At 24.3% G+C, this 16,134-nt stretch overlaps 1 protein-coding gene across 2 annotated transcripts; it reads right to left on the reverse strand.

Moving 5' to 3' along the window:
* Positions 1-1,872: 1,872 nt before the first annotated feature.
* Positions 1,873-9,347, reverse strand: LOC126552782 (uncharacterized). 2 transcript variants are annotated; one of them, XR_007606202.1, is made up of 5 exons: positions 9,185-9,347; positions 8,895-9,044; positions 8,333-8,500; positions 7,343-8,109; positions 1,873-1,933 (listed from the first exon to the last, which is right to left on the reverse strand). XR_007606202.1 is itself a non-coding variant. In XM_050207715.1 (4 exons), exons 1-4 carry the CDS (start codon positions 9,266-9,268, stop codon positions 7,933-7,935), a joined length of 579 nt encoding a protein of 192 aa, XP_050063672.1. In that variant the 5' UTR covers positions 9,269-9,347; the 3' UTR covers positions 7,257-7,932. The 2 variants fall into 2 exon arrangements, 1 of the variants encoding a protein (XP_050063672.1); XM_050207715.1 differs by lacking the exon at positions 1,873-1,933 and having other exon boundaries at positions 7,257-8,109.
* Positions 9,348-16,134: the final 6,787 nt, after the last annotated feature.

Below are 16,134 nucleotides of genomic sequence, written 5' to 3' on the forward strand. Positions count from 1 at the left end.
AACCAGTCAACTATTTGTAATTTATTATTGTTACTTGTCATACAAAACGAATAGATAGACATTTTGCAAAATAGTATAAAAAAAGACTGAGTATTATTTTAAAATGATATTTCATTAATAATATATTTATCAATCTTTATTATTTATCAATTGAATACATATGTAAGTTATATAAAGTATTATCATTAAGTTATGCTTTAAATTGAAACATGTTTGTAGAATGTTGGTTGTGATTGTTATAAGTTTAGATTAAATTAAGGTATTAATGTATTATAGTGAAGTTACCGTAGGACATAAATGTGTAATGAAGTTGGATTAAAATGTTCAGCCACTATAACTGTCGATTTACTCTACATCCGTACTCCTCTACCGTCATTTCCGGGTAACTTTTAACCACCAACTTTGATAAATAAATGTGCTATATAGTCAATTATGCATTAGTTATATTTACCAACCAAATATTGAAAAACGAATATAAAACTATGAGATATGTAAAAACAAGTTGATTAAAGAAACGGAGAGAATTCAATTTTTTACGAAAATTAATCACAAACATGTGAAACATGTTAAACATGTAAAAATTAAACTGACAAATTAATCCAATTAATAGAATAATGACTTTCATCGATATTAGTTATAATCATGAAGCTGATTGTTTGATTAGTTATATTTATCAGTGTATTACAATATGATAAGAAAATTTATATTAGTTATTAGATATTATACTTATTAAGTAATTTGGTAAATATAATAGACAATATAATTATTTGTTGTTAGTTGTTATGGTGTATAATATCAAGAAATAAAATAAAATACATAGGATAAGTCATTATTATTATTAAAATTCTGTAATACATATAATATTATATTGTGATTTTGTAAAATTTAATCAAATCGGTTTTTCCCATGGTCGTATAAGACTCAATTCAAATACGCAGCAACCATGTACATTATTTTTTACATCTTTTATCTTCATCGTCAGTTTATATCTCCCATAAAAATACACCTTTGGAAAGTTATGGTGTTCAATTTTCTTCAAATCCATTCCTGATGAAATATAAGTGCCCTGAAAAAATATTGTTATTAAAGTGTGTGCTTGCGTCATAAATACAACATTGATGACTATAATTATAATTTAAAAAATTAGTTACACTGTTGGAGGGCATTTTGAAGTAAAATAGTTTAATATATATAATAAAATGACAAATGAAAAATTATAACATTATATATGTTTATTTAATTCATAATTAATATAAAATTGATTTATTATATTTATACATTACCGGTGAAATTGGACAGTTATACGAAGAAAAGTTAAAATTCTCCTTTAAAGAATTCCACGCACTTCCGTAGAATATTTTCATATTGCTGCATGCATTCTTCGCTATATAAACCATTGCATTCGGCTTCCAACCACCAGTTAAACTCCAAGATGCAAAGTTTACATCAAACTAATGAAAAAATAGTATATTAAACAAATAACCTCAAATTTTAATTTAATGTTTTTTTTATTTCGATCTTAAAATCAAATAATATGATAAAATTAATTAATTGATGAACAGGGTATATAATAATTTATGTATTTTGAGGGCAAAAGTTGGTATTATTTTAAAATATTTAGTAACCATGAAAATATATTCTAGTTAATAACTCTATGATAAATTATTGACATGGGTCATTTAAATTCAAATAAATAAAATATCCCCATATTAAGTGAACTAGTTAGTTAAATAAATATATACTATTACTGTTAAAATCATTATTAAAATATATATATACTTACTGTATAACTATCATCTAAAGGTTTTAACACTGTAAAATTTCCTTTCATTTCAGTAATATTTGATGTTCTTTTACTGAAATAGAGATTGGCTTGAAATGTATTTGTTGATATACAAGGATATACCCTTTCAAATACTGTACGGTATTCTCCCTGTAATAAGAATTAATTATAAAAATGTTATATTTTAATCTTCATAAATAAACATTAATAATCATTGATAGTCTTAAAAAATATAAGTTATATTATAATAAAATGTTGCATAATATTAATTTACCAAAGGCAAGTTAGGCAGAAAAATGGTGTTTGACTCGACCAAATAAAAAAGTTCAAAAAGAACAAAAACTTTTTTTATAATCATGTTTTTATTGATAATTTATTTCAATAATGATCTATAATCTTATATTATGTTTTCGGTAGGAAGAATGACAAACAGTTTTCAATATTAAAAATTTTCACACATTTAGCGCAGTTGACATGCTTGAGCTATTATAGCCTCTAGCAAATTCCGTAAATATTTATGTAATTTTATTTAATCTGAACAAAGTATCGAAGTTGGTCCGGAAGTGATATTTTGTACATAGATTAAATTCGTAGTACCTATGATTGTTTAAAATAAAATTACGTTCTTTTTACTTTTTAGATTCTGAACGAAGTGATGAATGTATTGATTTTACAATGATGTGTGTTTTTTTTTTTTTTTTGTGTCTGTGTACAGCATAACTAGTCGAAATAATGCTCCAATTTCAAACAATGGGGGTGGTTTCCGATGTAAAAGTGAATATCCTTGGTGCATTATACAGGTAAAAAGTTAACATTTTCCAACAGTTTTCAAAAAAATCGAGAAAAACAAAAAAAAAAATGACGGAAAAACGGCAATTGTTACGCAAAACCAGTTTTCGACCAAATCGATTTTTTTTTATGGTTGTAATTCAAAAATTAATCACTGAAAATACTTGAAATTTTCACCAAATGTTAATGCCAGTAGTATCTGTATATAGTTAAATTTTCAAAAAATTTTGACTTTTTTTGAGTTATTTATAGACTACTGAAATTTTCGATTTTTTTGAGAAATTTTTTTTAAGTGTCGATAAAAAATTTTTGGATGACCAAAAAGTTTTGAAAATTTAATACAAGGTTCCTTATGAGTTGTTTTTATTGTAGCTAAAAAAAATTAAAAATCGTTAGTCACAATTTTTTTTTATAAGCGTTTTTAGTTCAAATTTTTACGAAATCTGTCGAAAACGCGAAAATTTGCAAGTAATTTTGAAGTTGAAAAATCATAAAATTTTTTTCTTTTATAACTAAGTTTTGAAAATTTGGTACAAGGTTCTCCATACATTTTTCTTCAAATATCTGTAAAAAAAACTCTACCGGATTCAGACAAAAAATTTTTATGAGTGTTTGAAATTTAAATTTTTACAAAACCGCATTAAATAACAGTTTAGCCTCAAACGATTTTTGATATTTGTTATTATTCAAAAAGTATAAGTCGTAGATACTTGAAAATTTTACCAGTTATTAAGATTCGCGTTTTCTTTACGTGATTTAAATTTCAAAATATTTTGACATTTTTTGAGCTATTTATAGACAACTGAAATTTTCAATTTTTCTGAAAAAATATTTTTGAAGTGTCGATAACATATTTTTGGCCCTATCAAAATACTTGAAAATTTAATACAAAGTTCCTCATATGTTATTCTTAAAGTGATTAAAAAATTATAAGAATACATAGGCACAATTTTTTTTTATTAGCATTTGAAGTTCAAATATTGACAAAAATTCGTCAAAATTATGAATATTTGCAAATTATTTTGTAGGTATATTTCATAAAAATTTTTGTATAAGTAGCTAAGAGTTGAAAATTTAATACAAGGTTTTTCATAAGTTTAGCTTACAATTATTATAAAAGAACTTAAATTTTGTTGTATTCAGGCCATTAAAACATAAACCACCTTTTTTACCAACCACTAGAAATTATATCCTAGGCTGACAAATCATCTTCGTTCAGAATCGTTTTTCGTATACAATGATAACTATCATTGCATTCAAATTTAACCTACCCTAGTCCGAGGTCAACTCCGCCCCCTAATGTACAGCAGAACGATACCCACTTGCCCACTTTTTTTGTAAATGATTTGTATAGAAATGATTTTTATTTTATATTATTTACTCACATAGTCACATTAATTGTTTTTTACATTTTTACTTCTGTATATGCATACAGATATTCAAAAACTTAATTTCCTAATAAATATTTTTATTCCAAGTAGGTACCTAATTGTTTGTTATTTTTACCGTCTATATTTTATACTCTATATTAAGAGGAATACTCAGAGTATTTTTAGTTATTTTATGTAGTTTAGTAATTTGGTATGATTTGTTATGCGAAATTAATGTCACTAGTAAATTATTACAATCTATATCATTAAATATTATCGAATCAATCAATAAGATAAACAATACCAAAATATTTTTACAAAAATATCGTAGTGATGAAAATGTTGAAAAAATACTTAAACAAACAAGTAACTTAGCAAATGAACTTGGCGCACTAGATAGTTTTTGTTAAATCAATTTCGAATTCGACATAGAAAAACTCATTTTGATTACGAATCTCGTGATACCCCTATAACAGATCCTAAACAGAATTTCAAAATATATTTTTTTCATCAAATATTAGACAATACGTTCCAATTAATAAATGACCGATTTATTCAACTCGAAGACCATAGTAAATTATTTTCATTTCTTTATAATATTTCTAATGTCAATAATTATGAACATTTAATGAAGTGCTGTAAAGATCTTCAGTTAGCACTTTCTTCAAATGACGGTTTAAATTCTGATATAAATTCTGTTGAACTTTGTGAAGAAATAAATACATTACAAAGACATTTGAAAAATGAAAATGATCCAAAAGCAATTTTACAATAATTTATATTTGAAAACAAATTATTAGAATTATTTCCTAATGTATACGTTAATACGTAGCACTAAGAATTTTATTAACAATACCAGTAACTGCAGCTTTAGCTGAAAGAAGCTTTTCAAAATTAAAAATTGTAAAGAAGTAAGAACTATTTAAGATCAAAAATTTCACAGGATCGTTTAGTTGGATTGGCAACAATTTCAATTGAAAATCAAATTGCGAATGATCTTGACATTGACGATTTAGTTCAAGATTTTGCGTCATCAAAAGCAAGAAAAATACATTTTTAAAAATTATAACTAAATATTGTAGTTTATAATAACTATTGTAATACCTTAAAAACAATCTATGTAATATTAATTTAGTAATTTCTTTTTTATTAGATAATAATTGACAAGTGTAAAACGTTTTTTAATTGTTTTGCTCCTACATATGACATTTATCTATAAATTATAATAAAATAAGAGGCGGCAATTTTGATCTTTGCCTACATATAAAAAATTGCTTGCGTCGGCCCTGAATACTCTCAAAGTATTTATTGAATAATTTTAATATTATAATATCTAATTTAAACCGTCTTTACTTATACACCTTAAAACGTACTCTTACAGTATGTATAACGTATACTTACTTATTTCTGTCAATAAGAATTCAAATAAAAGAACTTAATAGGCATTTCAAAACGGAATAACGGTTCTATAACGTACTGTCTATAGTCTATACCTACTCTACAATAAGAAAAATATTGTTAAAGTAAGTATTCATGAATAATTTTAATATTATAATACTTAATTCATACCTTCTTTACTTATACACTTACAAATATACTCTTACAGTATGTGTATTGTATAATATATACTTAACTACCTATTTAATATTTATATGATATTATAGTAACATTGTATGTCTTGAAGCAGTTAAAATTAGATCACTAAGTCCACATTTCATTGTTAGTAAAGAATTATGTTTTATTGTACTTTATATATTTATTTATTATATTACATTATATTATTATATTTATTTATTTATTTATTGTAGATACATGAATATTGTTTTTAAATAGTATATTATCAATGAAATACAAAAATTAGTTATTTAAATCATTATCATTAAGTTGTGCTTCAAATTTCAATGTATTGTAGTATGGTGGTTGTGGTTGTTTTAATTTTAAATTCTGAGTGAAGCGATGGTTTTTCAATATGATGCGATTACAATATGACTGTTTTATTATTTTATTTTTTATAACTTTTCAGGGAACTAAATATGCTTTGATTTTCAATTTTGATAGTTTTTTTGGATAGAAATATAGATATCTGTTTTCTGCTTTAAAGAGATAGTACCTAATATTTTTAAAATAACCATAAAACAAAAAACAGTTATTTTTTATGATAAATCAGTAGTTGACAATATTAATTTTGTTATAATATAAAAAAGAAGAGGTAACAATTAGTATTAGTATTAGTCTTAAAATAAGTGAAATATTTTGAAAATTAATTATGTAAAGAAAATGTCAATCTGAAATTTTAAAGTATCAATAACTTATACTTTTTGAACATTTACAAGTATTTAAAATCGTTAACGTTATGCTATTTTGAAAAAATTTAAAATGCAGATGCTCATAACGTTTTTTCTTATAATGACCCTCAGTTTTGTAATGAAATAATGAGTCAAAAATAAGCTCGTACGTTGTTATTAATGAGACTTTACCTTATAATAATATATTAACCTGGATGTTACGATCGAGTGCTTTCAAGTTTCAACGAATAATAATTGAAGAAGCTTGGAGTAGTTATTATCCTAACTTTACTATTATAGATTTAAGCCTATATATTATTATTTATTACTAATAATCGGGATCGTGAATACAGATTTATAAATATTATTTACTTTACACCTTTAGATGTTAGACCAGAATTTGCGTTTTCTTACTCAATAATGATCTTGTTATCCTGAGTATATATATAGTTATAAATTAAGTGGTGCACGACTTGCTAACTATAAGATTTAGTAATTAATAATATTAAGCGGTGTGACAAATGTGTAGTGACATTGGTTCAAAATGTTCGGCATTATAACTGTCGTCTGTCAATCTACTCTATATCCGTACTACTCTAATGTCATTACCGGGTAGCTTTTAACCACCAACTTTGATAAATAAATGTGCTATATACCTAGTCAATTTTGCATCATTTATATTTAGCAACCAAAGATTGAATATAGAATATACAACTATGAAATATGTGAAAACTTGTTTATTAAAGCAATGGGGAGAATTCAATTTTTTATGAAAATTAATAATATTAAGGGTTGTGATAAATGTGTGACTTTCTCCTCATGTGTAAATTAACCAGTCAACTATTTGTAATTTATTATTGTTACTTGTCATACAAAACGAATAGATAGACATTTTGCAAAATAGTATAAAAAAAGACTGAGTATTATTTTAAAATGATATTTCATTAATAATATATTTATCAATCTTTATTATTTATCAATTGAATACATATGTAAGTTATATAAAATATTATCATTAAGTTATGCTTTAAATTGAAACATGTTTGTAGAATGTTGGTTGTGATTGTTATAAGTTTAGATTATATTAAGGTATTAATGTATTATAGTGAAGTTACCGTAGGACATAAATGTGTAATGAAGTTGGATCAAAATGTTCAGCCACTATAACTGTCGATTTACTCTACATCCGTACTCCTCTACCGTCATTTCCGGGTAACTTTTAACCACCAACTTTGATAAATAAATGTGCTATATAGTCAATTATGCATTAGTTATATTTACCAACCAAATATTGAAAAACGAATATAAAACTATGAGATATGTAAAAACAAGTTGATTAAAGAAACGGAGAGAATTCAATTTTTTACGAAAATTAATCGCAAACATGTGAAACATGTTAAACATGTAAAAATTAATTTGACCAATTAATCCAATTAATAGAATAATGACTTTCATCGATATTAGTTATAATCATTAAGCTGATTGTTTGATTAGTTATATTTATCAATGTATCACAATATGATAAGAAAATTTATATTAGTCATTAGATATTACTTATTAAGTAATTTGGTAAATATAATTATTTATTGTTAGTTGTTATGCTGTATAATATCAAGAAATAAAATAAAATACATAGGATAAGTCATTATTATTATTAAAATTCTGTAATACATATAATATTATATTGTGATTTTGTAAAATTTAATCAAATCGGTTTTTCCCATGGTCGTATAAGACTCAATTCAAACATGCAGCAACCATGTACATTATTTTCCAAATCTTTTATCTTCATCGTTAGTTTATATCTTCCATAAAAATACACCTTTGGAAAGTTATGGTGTTCAATTTTCTTCAAATCCATTCCTGATGAAATATACGTGCCCTGAAAAAATATTGTTATTAAAGTGTGTGCTTGCGTCATAAATACAACATTGATGACTATAATTATAATTTCAAAAATTAGTTCCACTGTTGGAGGGCATTTTGAAGTAAAATAGTTTAACATACCTATATAATAAAATGACAAATGAAAAATTATAACATTATAATATGTTTATTTAATTCATAATTAATATAAAATTTGATTTATTGTATTTTTACATTACCGGTGAAATTGGACAGTTATACGAAGAAAAGTTAAAGTTCTCCTTTAAAGAATTCCACGCACTTCCAAAGAATATTTTCATATTGCTGCACGCATTCTTCGCTATATAAACTACTGCATTCGGCTTCCAACCACCAGTTAAACTCCAAGATGCACCGTTTATATCAAACTATTAAAAAAATATTATATTTATTAAGTTTATATAAAAGCAAGTAAATCGAATTTATAATTATTAAATTATAATTAAATTATATTTAATGCTTTTCATTTCAATCTTAATAAATCTTAATAAAATCAAATAATATGACTGAATAAAATAAATTATTTGACAAACAGGCTATATAAGTAATAATTTATGTATTTTGAGTTGAAAAGTATAGGTATTATTTTTAAATGTTTTGTGCCCATGAAAATATATTCTAGTCGATAACTCTATGATTAACTATTGACATGGGTCATTTAAATTCACATAAACAAAATTTCCCCATATTAAGGGACCTACCTTATTAAATAAATATATACTATTATTGTTACAATCATTATTAAAATATATATATACTTACTGTATAACTATCATCTAAAGGTTTTAACACTGTAAAATTTCCTTTCATTTCAGTAATATTTGATGTTTTTTTACTGAAATAGAGATTGGCTTGAAATGTATTTGTCGATTTACAAGGATATACTCTCTCAAATACCGTACGGTATTCTCCCTGTAATGAGGGTAAAATTTAAAAATATTTAAAAAATTAAATTGGAAATTTCATTAATAACATTGATAATCCTTAGAATTTAAAAAAAAATATAGGTTATATACTCGTATGTTAGTAAAATTTTGCAGAATATAGTTTACCAAAGGTAAGTTAGGCAGAAAAATGGTGTTTGACTCGACCAAATAAAAAAATTCAAAAAGAACAAAAACTTTTTTTATAATCATGTTTTTGTTAATAATTTATTTCAACGATCTATAATCTTATATTATGTTTTTGATAGGAAGAATGACAAACAGTTTTCAATAGTAAAAACATTCACATATTTAGCGCAGTTGACATGCTTGAGCTATTATAGTCTCTAGCAAATTCCGGAAGTACTTATGTAATTTTATTTAATCTGAACAAAGTATCGAAGTTAGTCCGGAAGTTATATTTTGAAAATAGATTAAAGGCATTCGTAGTATGATTGTTTAAAATGTTTAAAATATAAATCACGTACTTTTTTTGGAAATGATTTGTATAGAAATTATTTCTATTATATATTTTTTACTCACATTAGTTATTTTTCACAATTTTCACAATTTTTACATTTTGTATTCATTAGTAATTAATAATATTAAGGGATGCGACCTCCTCATGTATAAATTTACTTGTCAACTGTCTGTAATTTATTATACAAAATATATCGATAGACATTTTTCAAAAAAGTTAAAATAAAGATTGAGTATTATTTTAAAATGATATTTCACCAATAATTTATTTATTAATCTTCATTATTTATCAATGGAATACAACAATACATATAGTGGCGTACTTAGACCTGAACTTTTGGGGGGGGGGGGGGGTTAATTTTTTTAATTAACATATTGGCGATGACGTGACACCTGAACATGACAAAACATATCGTTCCTTTTTCATAGATTACTAATTTTTTTCGTAATATTTTAATTGACATATTGTACTTAACAATAAATAAATATGTAATTACTACTTAACCATATGTATAAAAAAAAATATTAAATCACATAATAAAAATAAAAATAATAATAATTATTTAGATATTTAGAATTTTTAAAACATTAATTTTCTATTTTTTTCTCAAAATATATCGACCACTTCACTACTTTTTATTGGTATCCATTGATTGGATAAGTATCCATTTAGACGATTTTCTCCCATGGAATTCCTCAAATATGATTTCAAATGTTTTAACATTGAAAAGCTCCGTTCTACGCTGTCAACGAAGTGCCAATTTTTAAATATTGGTATACTTTAGGAAATAGTAACTCATCACAACAATTTATAACATCTATAAAAGTGTAAGGTAGTTTATCTTCTGCGGCTATCTATCTTTGTTTCCACAATAGAAATTCCTTGTTTACAATATTTTCACATGAACTTATTACGACTGGCTACATCATTTCCGTACTTGTTTCAATTTCATTTTTGGATAATTTTATTAATATGTTTGGTATAAAATTCTGAATAATTGAGAGTGTACTTTTGTGTTTGGTAAATCTAATTTCTATTATATATATACTTACTATATAACCATCGTCAAAAAGTTTTAACGGAGTAAAATTTCTTTTCATTTCAGTAATATTTGATGTTCTTTTAATGAAATAGAGATTGGTTTGAAATATATAGGATATACTCTCTCAAACACCGTACGATATTCTCCATGTAATAAGAATTAATCATACAAATATTATATTTGAAACTTTATAAAAAAAATTGATAATGGTTGATAGTCTTAAAAAATATAAGTTATGTGTTAATAAGATGCAGCAAATTATTAATTTACCAAAGGTAAGTAAGGCATAAAAGTGGTTTTTGACATAACCAAATAAGAAAATCCAATAAGAACAAATAATTTTAATATTATCATTTTTTTTGTGATAATTTTAACAACAATGATGTATCTTAAAAGTTTTTGATAGAAAGAATAACAAACAGTTTAGAATTATAACAATATTCATACTTTATATAATTTATTTCAACAATGATCTATAATCTTATATTATGTTTTCGGTAAGAAGAATGACAAATAGTTTTCAATATTAAAAATTTTCAAATATTTAGCGCAGTTGACATGCTTGAGCTATTATAGCCTCTAAAAAATTTCGGAAATATTTATGTAATTTAATTTAATCTGAACAAAGTATCAAAGTTAGTTCGGAAGTGATATTTTGTACAAAGATTTAAGGCAGTCGTATAATGATTGTTTAAAATAAAATCACGTACTTTTTTTGGAAATGATTTCTATTATATATTTTTTACTTACATTAATAATTAATGTAATTATTATTATTATTATTTATTTTTTTAAATTTATTTAATTAAAATTATTAACCGAGATGAGTCTTTTTCGAAATTTTTCTAAAAATAGGATGTTTATTTCATCACAATAGAAAACGGATATGGTCCCTTTTCGCTCATAAAATATTGGTCTATATGTTTAAATGAAAAAATGCAGAAAAATTTATTTTGGTAAAAATTCAAGATGGGCCCTTTTCGAAATTCCCGATTCAATTGTTTTTCACATTTTTACTTCTGTTATTCATTAAGATATTCAAAAACTTAAATCACAATAAATATTTTTATACCAAGTAAGTAATTGTTTGTTATTTTAACCGTTAATACTTTATACTCTATATTAAGAGGTATACTCTCAAAGTATTTATTGAATAATTTTAATATTATAATACTTAATTCATACCTTCTTTACTTATACACTTACAAAAATACTTTTGTTCATAGATTGAGTAATATTTTTGAATAGTTTTTTTATCAATGAAATACATAAATAAGTTATTTAAATCATTTAGTTGTGGTTCAAATTTCAATGTGTTGTAGAATGGTAGTTGTGAAGGTTTTAATTTTAAATTCTTAGTGAAGAGATTGATTTTACAATATGATGTGAGTGTTTTATTTTTGTATTTTTTATAACTTTTCTAGGCACTAAAAATGCTTTGATTTTCAATTTTGATAATATTTTGTGGATAGAAATATACGCATCTGTTTTCTGCTTTAAAGAGATAATACCTAATATTTTTAAAATAACCATAAAAAAAAAAAACAGTAATTTTTTATGACAAATCAGTACCTAGTTGAAAATATAGATTTAGTTATAATTTAAAAAAGAATAGGTAACTATTAATATTAGTATTAGTCTTAAAATAAGTGAAAATAGAACCTCATTAATCCGGACCTCATTAGTCCGAACTTCGCTTAATCCGGACAGCCGTTTATAATACGTAAATTATGCTAATTTATGTCATAGATTAAAATAAACAAGAAAACGACTTTTACAAATAAATAATTTTTAGGTTAAATATTATAAGACATACATATGTATTTATATTCAGTTTGAAATTTGTATAATAAAATATCCAATAAATTTTTTTAAATTTATAATTTACGATTTTTGGTTATTTTGTTTAATACGGACTTTCATTAATTCGGACAACCTAGAGCCCCAAATAATCCAAATTAATGAGGTTCTATTGTATTTTAAGAATTAATTATGTAAAGAAAATGTCAATCTGAAATTTTCAAGAATCTATAACTTATACTTTTTGAACACTAACAAGTATTTAAAATCGTTAACGTTATGTAACTTTGTAAAAATTTAAAATGCAGATGCTCATAACATTTTTTCCTTTAATGACCCTCAGTTTTCTTTATGGTTATTTAAAAGAAATCTTTGGAAAAAACTTTGTGTTAAATTTTAACTTTAGATACAAACAAGTACTACAATTTTTATGATATTCAATTTTGTATTGGAAACCACCACTGAAATTTTAAATTGAAGCATTAGCAATTGAAGCAACCTAACCTATTGTACATTGCACTTAGAAACACAAAAAAAAACATTCATTATTGTAAAATCAATACATTCATCACTCCATTCAGAATCTAAAAGATGAGACCAAATCCACAACATTTTTTAGGAAGCGTTTGAAGCTAACATTTTAACGGATTTTGTCAAAGTCGCCAAAATTATATAAGTATTTTGTAAATAAATTTAAAAAAATCTAATATTCATACTTATATTTTTAAATGTAAATTGTAATACATGATTCATTTTAAGTTTTACAAACTAATTTAAGAACGAAATTCTACTTGAAAGTAAAATTAAGTTTTTACGAGTGTTAGAAGATTTTTGTTATTTTGTTGTAATTTTAAAACAAATATGTATAGAGTCTTAACTTGTTCACTAAATATTTATTTTATAATTTTTTATGCATGTTAAAAAATAATTAATACAATTTTTCCTTTTTATAGTTATGATTTGAAAATCTATTACAATATTCACTCAAAGCATTTTACAATGGAACAAAAAAATTAAAAATATAGAAACAGAATTAATATTTGTTGACATTTTAAGTTTAAATTTCGATGAAATCACATGTTGAAACGATGTTCATTGTTTATTGTTATGTATTACAAAACATTATTCGTGGCTTATTTATTCTATGAACCTATTCACATCGTTTTATGGTAAAATTGTATTGACAGTTAATAAAAATATTATAATATGGTATAAATTATAAACTAATAATTTTAAAAAAGTGTATGCTGAACATTGATTTAATAATCAATCTACCGTAATATTAAAAGTAAAATATATTACATTTGTAGTGATATCATAAAACAAATCATGAGATTTTTTTGTGATATAAGCGGTAAACCACCTCGAATGATTAAATAATTGTTTTTTATTTATGCCTAATATAATTTTCTAAAAATTTTGATTATTTTTAGGCTATTTAAAGGTATTTTAAACTTTCTATTTTTCCATTTTTTTTTCAAAATTAATGCCAATAAAAATTTTTCGCTTGATAAAAATACTTGCAAGTTTAACTTAGACAAGGTCCCGCATAAATTTTCGAACCTAATATAATATATCTATCTGATAAGTGCATAACGTACTATATTTAATTCAGAGTATCTTATACGTTTTCAGTAGCAGAATGATTTAATATTCTTATGCGCCCTTGCATTTGAATTTTTAAAAAAAAAATGTTCACGTTATTTTGAATAAAAACGTTACACAAATTTTGAGTTTATCGTTATTCAAAATTTAAACGTTATTCAACTTTTGTGTTTATCGTTATTGAGAATTAAAATGTTATTTAACTTTTGCGTTTATCGTTATTCAGATTTAAAACGTTTTACAACTTTTGCGTTTTTAGGGTTCCGTACCTCAAAAGAAAAAAACGGAACCCTTATAGGATCACTTTGTTGTCCGTCCGTTCGTCTTTCCGTCCGTCTGTCAAGACCGTTTTTCTCAGGAACGCGTGGAGATATCAAACTGAAATTTTTATATGATACTCAGGTCTACTGTCCCTGAAAGCTGTAGAAAAATCAACCATCTAAGCCAACGCAATCAAAAGATACAGCCATTTAGGTCGCAAATTTCCGCAAATTTTCGAAACTCGCACAAGAATCAAAACCTACAGGGTACTTCCCGTGAACTTAGAAGCTTGAAATTTCGTACGAAGTCACGTCTTATAGTACAGATATAGGAAAAATTACGAAAACCATAAATTTTTAGTTTCATCATATAAAAAAAAATATTTTTGACAATTTTGAAAATTTCAAAGTTACTACTTCTTATCTCATGAACGCGTTGATAAATATAATTGTAGTTACCGCAATAGCCGCAATTTACCTCTATGTATTGAGAGGAGACAAAATTTTTCAATCAGCTTGTTACAATAAAATATAACACGCTGAATTACCCGTCGTTGCCGGGTTAAAGTATAAAAAAAGCGGGCAAGTGAGTACCGCTCTGCTGTACATTAGGTGCCGTATGGATCATAATTATATATTATAGGAGTGTTAAATTTGAATCCAATGATAGTTATCATTGTATACGAAAAACGATTCTGAACGAAGATGATTTGTCAGCCTAGGATATAATTTCTAGTGGTTGGTAAAAAAGGTGGTTTATGTTTTAATGGCCTGAATACAACAAAATTTAAGTTCTTTTATAATAATTGTAAGCTAAACTTATGAAAAACCTTGTATTAAATTTTCAACTCTTAGCTACTTATACAAAAATTTTTATGAAATATACCTACAAAATAATTTGCAAGTATTCATAGTTTTGACGAATTTTTGTCAATATTTAAACTTCAAATGCTAATAAAAAAAATTGTGCCTATGTATTCTTATAATTTATTAATCACTTTAAGGATAACTTATGAGAAACTTTGTATTAAATTTTCAAGTATTTTGATAGGGCCAAAAAAATTTTATCGACACTTCAAAAATATTTTTTCAGAAAAATTGAAAATTTCAGTTGTCTATAAATAGCTCAAAAAATGTCAAAATATTTTGAAATTTAAATCACGTAAAGAAAACGCGAATCTTAATAACTGGTAAAATTTTCAAGTATCTACGACTTATACTTTTTGAATAATAACAAATATCAAAAATCGTTTGAGGCTAAACTGTTATTTAATGCGGTTTTGTAAAAATTTAAATTTCAAACACTCATAAAATTTTTTGTCTGAATCCGGTAGAGTTTTTTTTACAGATATTTGAAGAAAAATTTATGGAGAACCTTGTACCAAATTTTCAAAATTTAGTTATAAAAGAAAAAAATTTTATGATTTTTCAACTTCAAAATTACTTGCAAATTTTCGCGTTTTCGACAGATTTCGTAAAAATTTGAACTAAAAACGCTTATAAAAAAAAATTGTGACTAACGATTTTTAATTTTTTTTAGCTACATTAAAAACAACTCATAAGGAATCTTGTATTAAATTTTCAAAACTTTTTGGTCATCCAAAAATTTTTTATCGACACTTTAAAAAAAATTTCTCAAAAAAATCGAAAATTTCAGTGGTCTATAAATAACTCAAAAAAAGTCAAAATTTTTTGAAAATTTAACTATATACGGATACTACTGGCATTAACATTTGGTGAAAATTTCAAGTATTTTCAGTGATTAGTTTTTGAATTACAACCATAAAAAAAAATCGATTTGGTCGAAAACTGGTTTTGCGTAAAAATTGCCGTTTTTCCGTCATTTTTTTTTTGTTTTTCTCGATTTTTTTGAAAACTGTTGGAAAATGTT

This window comes from Aphis gossypii, chromosome X (genome assembly GCF_020184175.1).
Source record: "Aphis gossypii isolate Hap1 chromosome X, ASM2018417v2, whole genome shotgun sequence".
NCBI classification, from domain to species: Eukaryota; Metazoa; Arthropoda; class Insecta; order Hemiptera; family Aphididae; genus Aphis; species Aphis gossypii.

Bases quoted from the DNA above. Each gene is read 5' to 3' on its own strand.
- LOC126552782 (XM_050207715.1), bottom strand. From the start codon at position 9,268: ATGATTATAAAAAAAGTTTTTGTTCTTTTTGAATTTTTTTATTTGGTC. The intron at 8,501-8,894 runs GTAAGTATATAT...TTTTTTTAATAG, and splicing joins CTTTAGATGATAGTTATACA to TTTGATATAAACGGTGCATC. The intron at 8,110-8,332 runs GTAATGTAAAAA...ATATTTTTTCAG, and splicing joins ATAACTGTCCAATTTCACCG to GGCACGTATATTTCATCAGG.